This window comes from Borostomias antarcticus, assembly GCF_949987555.1.
Source record: "Borostomias antarcticus genome assembly, chromosome: 11".
Taxonomy (NCBI): Eukaryota; Metazoa; Chordata; class Actinopteri; order Stomiiformes; family Stomiidae; genus Borostomias; species Borostomias antarcticus.
This window is the reverse complement of record NC_140244.1, coordinates 22026593-22036560: the sequence shown is the minus strand read 5'-3', so window position 1 is coordinate 22036560 and position 9968 is coordinate 22026593. Positions and strand designations below refer to the sequence as shown.

The following is a 9968-nucleotide window of genomic DNA, read 5'->3' as shown; positions in this document are numbered from 1 at the left end:
AAGCTAAGCTCCAGCGCCGACACGCGCGTACCCGGGCGGCCACGCGCATTTGCACACACCAGCATTATGGATGGCAGACTGTAACTTGAGGCTGCCCGCAACCACTACCAGCCCAAACAGAGCCCAAGGTCGGCTAGCCGAGGCCCATGGAGCTGTGACCACACGGCCTGGCTCCAGTTACCCGGTAATAGAAGCAGCGCTGGGACACAGGGACATCTAGGATGTGGTTACACTGGCTAGCCCAGCACTTTATCTGTGAGAATCTGGCTTGGGCCCAAGATAGAGTGTGCGAGCGCAAACACACACACACACACACACACACACACGCAGAGACGCACACACAGACGCACACACAGGCACATACACACACACACAGGCACGCACACACACACACATACAGTACATAAATGCACACCACACTTGACAGGATAGGCTGCAGAATACAAAACACTTCAAACACATATGCTGTCTGAGGACAGCAACATATTTACCCTCGACTGGAAAAGCAACCATGCGACCTCTCTGAGAAGGCTGGAACTGAATGTGATTATATCTATATAAGTTGTTCTTGAAACAAATGGAAGTGGATCTGTGTGTGTGTGTGTGTGTGTGTGTGTGTGTGTGTGTGTGTGTGTGTGTGTGTGTGTGTGTGTGTGTTGGGGTGTTGTGTATGCGTGTGTATAGTATGTGTGTGCATGTGTGTGTGTGTTGGGGTGTTCTGTATGCGTGTGTATAGTATGTGTGTGCATGTGTGTGTGTGTGTGTTGGGGTGTTGTGTATGCGTGTGTATAGTATGTGTGTGCATGTGTGTGTGTGTGTGTGTGTGTGTGTGTGTGTGTGTGTGTGTGTGTGTGTGTGTGCATGTGTGTGTGCGTGCATGACGTCCACACCAAGTCAGGCAGGGCGTGATGTAAGCCAGGTGTGCCGGTGTTCTGACTCTAATGGTCTCAGTGGTGCAGCTATCTGTCATATCTGAGGGAGGGTAATAAAGGCCAGATTCAGAGAGCGAGAGCGAGCAGGGGTCCTGGACCTCCTCACCACTCAGGACCTGACCTCTGACTGACACCCCATCTCCAGGGAGGAGACCCCCTTTCCAGCCCCCACCTACCCTGATCTCACCTCCTCGGCCCCCACCGCATGTGAACCTTGACAGGTGACATATGACCTTTGACACCCAGCCTCACTAACTCTCCTAAGACCTCGGTGAGGCTCCCACTAACTGCCTAATGTACACCAGAAGTCGTTTCTCTTCTGGAGCTGAGTAGCTACACACACGCACACACAAACACACACGCGCGCGTGCGCCCACACACACGTTGCTACAGGTCGGCGCACAAGGGCTGAGAACGACGGCGTTCCCCCGGCCCTTTGAAAGATGGCGTCCGCATGAACTACGAACCCTGGCTGCAGAACGGTAGAGGACTTGAGCCCTCGCTGACGGGGACGCTACACGCCTCCGCACGGATCCCTGGGTCACATGACCCTCCCCATCTCAGCCTGGAGCTGCCACCCCCGACGACCCCCCCCCCCCCCCCACCACCACCACCACCCCCCAGCCCTCTACCCCTCCCTCCCTACATCCGCCACCAAGACACCCCTGTCACGTCCTCGGCCCTGTCTCTCCCATAGCTCCAACCCAAGGCTGACGTGCGTGTGTGTGTGTGTGTGTGTGTGTGTGTGTGTGTGTGTGTGTGTGTGCGTGCGTGCATGTCATTAGTCCTTCCCCTGCCTGACGGTTCTGGGTTAAACAATGTTATTATTAAAGCCTTTCCAGAGGAGCTTCCTGGCTCCCCTCGGTGACACCCTTACCAACGATAAATCAACCGCCCGAGCCCTGTAAATCACACTGTGTGTGTGTGTGTCTGTGTGTGCGTGTGCGTGCATTCGTGCATATATGTGCGTGAGTGTGTGTGTGCGTATGTGTGTGTGTGCGTATGCGTGCGTGTGTGTGTGTGCGTTCGTGCATATGCGCATGAGTGTGTGTGTGCGTATGTGTGTGTGTGTGTGCGTGTGTGTGTGTGTGCGTTCGTGCATATGCGCGTGAGTGTGTGTGTGCGTATGTGTGCGTATGTGTGTGTGTGTGCGTGTGTGTGTGTGGCCACAGCAGCTGCGTACTCAGACACACAGATCTAGGCGATACTGCAGCTGTGTGAGTGACCTGAAGCATGTGGCTGTGAGACTTCAGCAAGGCCATTTAAAACAACACAGAGGAACAGACAAGCAATAACTGTCAGCTACGTCATACCATAACCATAACTGTCTCTACCCTTTGCTTTAATGGATCTCATGTTATATATGGATTATACATGAACACACCTGCACAGTCAGGAGAGTAACGAGAGCCTAGGTTTATTTGAAATGCAGTCCAGAAAAATTAGAACAAAATCAGTCAAAAAATGAATTGAAAAAAAAAAGTGACCAAGCTTTCCATTGTATCTACCGTATATTTCCTCTTAGATTCTACTGTATATCATCTTCTCTCTGCTTTTTGTAAGACGTGCGGCAGTGGAAACTTCCAGAAGGTCACTCTTTCATATCAACATCTGTGTGAGGATTTAGGAGAATGTAGGGTTTAAATGTTAACTAAGCAGAGCCATGTAGTCGCTCTGTGTCCAGCCTGAAGGAAACTAACAGCATGCTTAAAAGAGGAGATCCACTCGGTGGTGATGGCTTGTTAAGTGATTGTTTGTGATTGTGTTGACACCCCCTGCTGGGCTGAAGACTTCACTACCACATAGAGAAAGAAGAAGGGAGGGAGGGGGGAAGAGAGAGAGAGAGAGAGAGAGAGAGAGAGAAGAGAGAGAGAGAGAGAGAGAGAGAGGGGGGGGGAAAGAAAGAGAGCGTGCTATCCCAGCAAACAGGTCTTCTCACGGTTTCTTCCAACCAGGCCTCAAACCTCCTTACCACACTTCTCTCTTCTAGAATCCCCGTCTTTGCTACGATCATGATCTCCTGACTAAATGAACCACACAAATGTACATACACAAACACAAACACACAAGATTATATATGACTACACAGCCTTGACAATTACAAAAAAGATATACTTTAAGAGTTAATCATCCTGTAACAGCTTGATCGTTCTTTACCGCACACCAAATAACAATGTACATAGAATTCAATCTTGGGAATAAAAACTTGATAGTAAGCGTGTGTGTGAGAGACTGGAGCCAGCTGTGCTCTTGGTCTCTCGTGAGGGCCGACAGGCAGACAGAGATATAGAGTGCAGCTGTCGAAGACGCAGCCGTCCCACAAAAGAGCTATTGTGCGCCCACAGCAAAACAATAGCTTAGCTGTGCTCTGAGGAAAAACCATTGGGATCAATAGAGGATCCTAATTAGCCTATATTGGCAGGAGCGGAGCCAGATTAGACACAGGATGTCGATTCGATTTCCTGCACTATCGGCTGTTCAAACTAACTTGGTCTGAGGGGTAATTGCTACGACGGCAAAAAGTCATGACAAACAACAGGGTGTAACTACGCAGCATGAAGGTGAGGAAGCATTGTGCTGACGAACATGTAGTGATATTAATAGATGATTAATACTGATGATAATGAGAGAACGCGTGCGTGCGTGTGTGCGTGCATGCGCGCACAATGATTTCACAGCTTTTTAAAGTTGTATGCAGCCACCTCTGTATCCTCAGTGTGTGTGTGTGTGTGTGTGTGTGTGTGTGTGTGTGTGTGTGTGTGCGTGTGTGTGTGACTGCAAACGTGCGTCAAGAGGGAGAGAAATCTAATATGCTATCACAGGTTGCCTGAAGCACAACCCCAGCAAACACTTTCAGAGAGCGCCTGTAAATTTCTACACATAATATTCCATGATGGGTAGACACATTTTCAGGCACATGCGCATGCACACACACACACACACACACACACACACACACACACACAATACAAATACAACAATACAATTCCACAGCAAAGTAGCGAGTCTGTGTCAGGGGCCGCTCGCATGAAAAGAAGCCGTGGCGTTGTACCCATTTCCTTTCACCGGCATTAATATGGGACACCCGCGCGTGACCCCCCCCCCCCGCCCGCCAGCCCCCCCCACGCAAGAGAGCAAAACCCCCTGATGCTCATTATGGACCTTACCTTTGAGGGCGCTCTGGCCTTGCAGTACATCCCTTGGAATGAGCACGGAGTAAAAACTTTGCGCGAAGCCGGGTCGACAGGGCGCTCTGACCGCCGGCTCTCCGTCAGTCTCCTGCGGTAGAGAGAGGAGAGAGCAGCGTTAGGGAGCGCGCCAGCGAAGCTCCTCTCCTCTCCGAGAGACACGGAAAGCGGCGCCGACGGCACCGCGGACGCCGACGCGAAGACCCCCCCCCCCCCCACCCTGCTTCGCATCTCCCTCCACGGGTCCGGGGGGGGGGGGTCGTCGGCTGTGCCCGCAGTGGTCACCCCCCGAATAGATGTACATCTCATGTGTAGTGAAGAGCATGGCGACCTTATCATCTTGATGTGGAGGAAGGCGTGTCGACGTGCCCTCTCCTCACCCCCCCCCCCCCCCCCCCCCCCATTCAAGGTTTTACCTTGAATAATATCATACTGTACTGGTAAAGAGAGCTAAGGTACTGTATGCAGCTTGAGATTGTGGACTGTGGACTCGGGCAGACACACACACACACACGGGCAGAGTCATGTCAAATATGGTAACAACTAGAAAGTGTTAAATAATCCAAACCTTTGTTTGTGTGTGTGTGTAAAGACTAGACTCAGGGTGCTGGCGTTCCTTTCGCAGGGAGTCAGATGGGGAAGCGACATGCGCCCGGTGGAATGTTTTCACTCCTAACGGGGAATCTTGGCACAGCCAGAGGGCACAAGGCATTTAATGAGAGCTCATTGTGGGGGATAAATGATGCCGTCTCCACACACACACACATACACACACAAACACACACAAACACACACACACACACACATTCACACAAACGCACACAGCCAGGGCCGTTTGAATTACTGTAGCCTTAGAAGCTACAACATCTTCTCATGCATATTCTCTCTCTCTCTCTCTCTCTCTCTCTCTCTCTCTCCCTTTCTCTAAGACAAACACATACATACAAGCACATACACAAACCTGTGCACGCGTGCATACACACACACGCGCGCGCACACACACACACACACACACACACACACACACACACACACACACACACACACACACACAATGTTAGCCTATTATTCCAATGCGTTCTGACCAATTGTTGCAGTGTGTGTGTATGCGCGTGTGTGTGCGTGCGTGTGTGCGCGCGTCCACCCTGGTTTGCCTCACTGTGTGCGATAGATGATGCTCCTCTGGTCCCGGAATCTAACATACTCAACCAGGGAAATTGTGAGTTATGGCTGGGTGGGATTGAGGGGATCGGACTCACGCCACCCGGCCGGTGGGCTGCAGCATGCGGGAGAGACGGTGTAATAAAGGCTGCTTTACTGCTAGTGGAGGGTCAATGCGCATGGATTATAGATACATCTTTGTCTTTTTGTATTAGTACCTCGATGCATGAATTAGTCTAATATAACGCGTGAGTGCAAAATTCAGTAAGCTATCTTCGTTTGTTCTCACTTTTGCTCCCGGGAGATTAAACAGCCGCCGACATAAAGATCACTCTGACGCTATGCAGATATCGACAGTGCTGAACTTGTTTTTTAACTAATGTGTATCTTCGAAATAATTAAAAAGCATTGCAATCAATTAACATAAATCCACCATTTCCTTCTGCATTATCCATCTGATGCTGAGTTAGTCACGTTTGAATTTGATAAGTTGAAATACAGTATATATTTAGACCATTGAATCGCGCTTCATAAGAATTATTGGAAAAGAGGTGAATTGTTTAAACTTCAGCTGCGAGAACGCGGCATCAATGCTTCGGGATTTAGGGGCAGCGCGATAGAATGCAATTATGTTTCGCTCCCGATTCAGTTTTAAACGCTGTAATTGAAATAGAAATAGCTTATGTGCAAACAAAATATCAAACAATGCGCATAAGTGACATGACTGAATAGAACGAACAATAGCCTACTGAATGAAGTTATGTAGCCTCTCGTTCACAGTCACTCCGTGGTCCACACACGCCGTCACCGCCAGTTGCATAGGCTAGAGGTGCATCACTTGCCAGAATGCCAGAATGCCAGAATTAGATGTGAATTCTCACCCAAAACGTGCCCAGCTGAAGGGCTGCTGTCAAGAACAGAACAAGCCGAGTTGTCATCGTTGCAAGCGAGCGAGGGCTGCTTGGGCTGGAAAGCTACTGCCGGTGGCTCCTATTTCTTCTCCGATAATTGTATAATTTCCCCGCGGTGTGATTGTTCGTTTGCTCCCCTGTGCTCCGCGCTTGCAGTGGTAAGGTTAGATCTTCAGAAGTAGAAAGCCCGTCCCGAGTTTCCTCGCTCTCTCATCTGCAGGTGAAGAGCGCTGCTCCGCTCAGCACCAAAGCGCAAGCCAGCGTCACTCTCCAACCCCTCCTACTGTATCGCCCATCACCGGAGAATCTCACTTAAAGACACACAAGTGGCAGTTCAACCAAGCAAGCGATTCTCTCGGTTATTTCGACCAGGGGTGCGTGCGTCAATGTTGTTTTATACCAATTGTTTAAACATTATCACACACATCCACAGTTACATTAAACTCTCTCTCTCTCTCTCTCTCTCTCTCTTTCATCTCTCTCTCTCTCTCTCTCTATCTATCTATCTATCTATCTATCTATCTATCTATCTATCTATCTATCTATCTGTCTGTCTGTCTGTCTGTCTGTCTGTCTGTCTGTCTGTCTGTCTATCTATCTATTTATCTTGTTTGTCTGGTTCTGTGTGTGTGTGTGTGTGTGTGTGTGTGTGTGTGTGTGTGTGTGTGTGTGCGTGTGTATGTGTGTGTGTGTGTGTGTGTGTGTGTATGTCTGTCTCTCTGTCTGCCTGTCTGTCTGTACACTGGTGTGTGTGTTACACTTTTAAATAAATAAATGCATGCCATGTTATAACTAGAAGGGCAGCCGGTGAAAGCAGACCTCCGCCCATGATGCATGTCATCAGCATGTAGGCTACAGTACATAAGGGTACATAAGGGATATTTAGAGGAGACAAATTCTAGGAATATTAACAAACTTTCTATGGGAATTAATGCACATTCGTAGGAATGAATGGGAATTAATTGGAAAATAATTTATTCCCACTAGTTTCCATTAATTTCCATTCATTCCCGTTTGTGAATATTCCCGGTATTTTGCAACCCTAGTGGTGCATCAGTGTTGCAGTTTATGAGCAGCTGGGTTTGACACAAATCACACTCCATCAGAGACCGGAGGTTGACATGAGCCTATCGCCACAACTACACCACCAAATGGTGAAGCACCAGCAACGCCGTAGCACCCCAGCTGTCTAGAGACGTGAAAACCGTGATGTGAGCCGACACTCTGCCTATTGGAACGCCGTGCATTATTATACATGCCAGTCTGTAAGCTGAGGTCCGTTTCCAACGACCTTGCTACCAGCACAAAGCACCATCTGTGTCTCACAGGATCTACATGGAGCCGTGCAAATCACTTCTGGGTGCGCCTCAAGTTCAGCAGACCCAGTAATACCACCACGTGAGCTGCCGCCATTAGACCCAGAAGACGCATTACTGACTAAACCGAGACTCAAAACTCTTCTCCAGAGCTTCTCTCCTTGGTTCAGATAGGCACGCTCTCACGGTGCCTGTGTCCAGGCTGGTACCTAGGTAAACAACCTGACAGGCCGACAATAGAGCGCTCTTTTTCCAATTGACCGCAAACCCCAGGTCGGTGAGATGGCTCACCACCATGCCAGTATGCCTTAAAGCCAGAAGAGACGACGGAGCCATAACCAGCAGTTTGTCCAGGTATGCAAGAACCCTGATGCCCTGCCGGCGCAGTGGTCTCAAAGCCGTCTCCACACAAATGGAGAAAGTACTGGGGGCGAGAGCATACCCAAACGGGAACGGGAAACGTCTGGTATAATCGTACAGTACGCCTCGCCCTGGAAGCAAAGCACAGTTGCTTCCAATGCCGAGGTACTATCGGCACATGGATGTAGGCATACATCAGATCTATGCTGGTGCAAAAGTCGCTGGGAAGGATTCAAGCGCGCCATCATGCACCCCGGTTGAAGCGCGCCATCATGCACTCCAAGTTCACCACCAGATCCAGCACCAGATCCTCAGCAGGGAATATAACCAAAAGTACCTGAGGTCAAAGTCTGATGCTGTAGAATTACCTTTTTGGCCACCGTGAAGCGGTTGTTTGGGCTTGTTTTGAGACACCTTGGCGGTCAGGCATCGAGGTCTCCCTAGGCGGACCCAAGGCAAAGGAGCCAGACATAAGGACGATGTCGGGGCGCCGGTCATCATTAAAGGTTAAAGTCTCACAGTGCGTGAAATTTGTTCTCTGCATTTGACCCATCCCCTGGGGGAGCGGTGAGCAGCAGCGCCACGCTCAGGAATCATTTGGTGATATAACACCCCAATTCCAACCCTTGATGCTGAGTGCCAAGCAGGGAGGCAATGAGTCCCATTTTTATAGTCTTTGCTATGACCCGGCCGGGGACTGAACCCACAACCTCCCAGTTTCTGGGCAGACACTCTACCACTAGGCCACAGAGATGGTAGTTGCTATCATTGCTTCGTTCCACCTGGCGATTCTGGTAGCTCTCACGAAGGGACGTAGCAGAGCATTCAGAGAAGCAGGTTGGCCCCATCCCGACTCCATGAACATCTCCAGGTCAGGCATCGCTGGAAGGGTGAGGAGACGAGGCGCAGGCTTGGAAGTTGACCCGTGGCAGACAGAGCTCCAGAGGGGCAGCTCCGTCACAGCCGCAAGCTCCAGTAGGGGAAATTCTTCTTCGTCGTTAGACCCGGGAAGGATGAGCATGGGCTCCGGCTACTGGATGACGAGCCACTGGCATCCGGGGCCTCTGAGGCTGAGTTGTCTTCAGCCTCAGAAACCTCTTTCTTCTTCCTCTTCATCAGACGGAGCATTGGCGCCAGCTGCTGAGGCGGAACGAGATCCTCTCCCTCGTCTGAGCCCCCCTCCGCGGGTGCAGGGTCTCCATCCACCAGCAGCGACGGCGGCAGGCAGTCGAAAAACTGCGCCCAGAGAAGCCTCTCCAGAGGCTCTAGTGGGGCGCAGGTCTGGCGTGCTGTGACCTCATGCAGTGGAAGCCGAGTGGTTGCGCCACATCGTTATTGAGGGTGCCGCGACCGCAGAACTTCTCAGGCAGACTAGGCAGGGCCGGTCGGCCCGTGGTCCATGCTACACCCCTCCACTGAGTTGAATGAAAATCAGTCTGGTAGTTTTTGTGTAATCCTGCTTACTAACGCTAACGAACAAACAAACAAACAGACAAACACACAGCCCCAGACTTTGCCCTGGGCGGAGGTAATTACAGATGGCAGGGATGAATTCTATGTGTCCGCTGGCTTTGTTTGTCCTCACAGACTGTCCATTACTTTTACATAAAGGAGCCTCCTAACGTGGCAAATACCACAGACATCAGTATCTTCCCAAGCCACCTGGGCCACTATAGACTGTGACTGGCAGCTCTCTCTCCATATCTAGACAGCCACAGTGTTGTGAATCAGTGGTTTAATCCCATATTATGTGTGTGTGTGTGTGTGTGTGTGTGTGTGTGTGTGTGTGTGTGTGTGTGTGTATTAACGTGGCTTGGTTCTGTTCTGATTGACAAGCCTGTTTGGCTGTGATTTCGTACTGTGGTGTATGTATGTACTGTATGTACGTGGTCCCGGTCGGCTGTGACAGGGACAAGGCCTTAGACACGGCAGAGATGTCCAGAAATACACGTATACAAACACCCCTCAAGCTCACCACCACCACACATCACTTCTGTATCCCATCCCTGTCTGAGCGACATGGCTGAGTGGCACACGTATCAAAAATGCAGTCTGCAAAAGATGTAGAAACAGTCAGGGAGGGGAGCGCATATTTTGCTC

General features: G+C 50.3%; 1 protein-coding gene across 1 annotated transcript in view; it reads right to left on the bottom strand.

The window, feature by feature from the left end:
• LOC311315495 (cadherin-4-like) overlaps positions 1 to 8748 on the bottom strand; it is a gene marked incomplete at both ends in the record, with an annotated part of 270228 nt that extends 261480 nt beyond the window's left edge. Inside the window, 2 exons of the mRNA XM_084446164.1 lie at positions 4100 to 4211; positions 8674 to 8748. Of these exons, the coding sequence (XP_084302290.1) occupies positions 4100 to 4211; positions 8674 to 8748 (187 nt within the window). The remainder of the gene's footprint in view (positions 1 to 4099; positions 4212 to 8673) is intronic.
• Positions 8749 to 9968: the final 1220 nt, after the last annotated feature.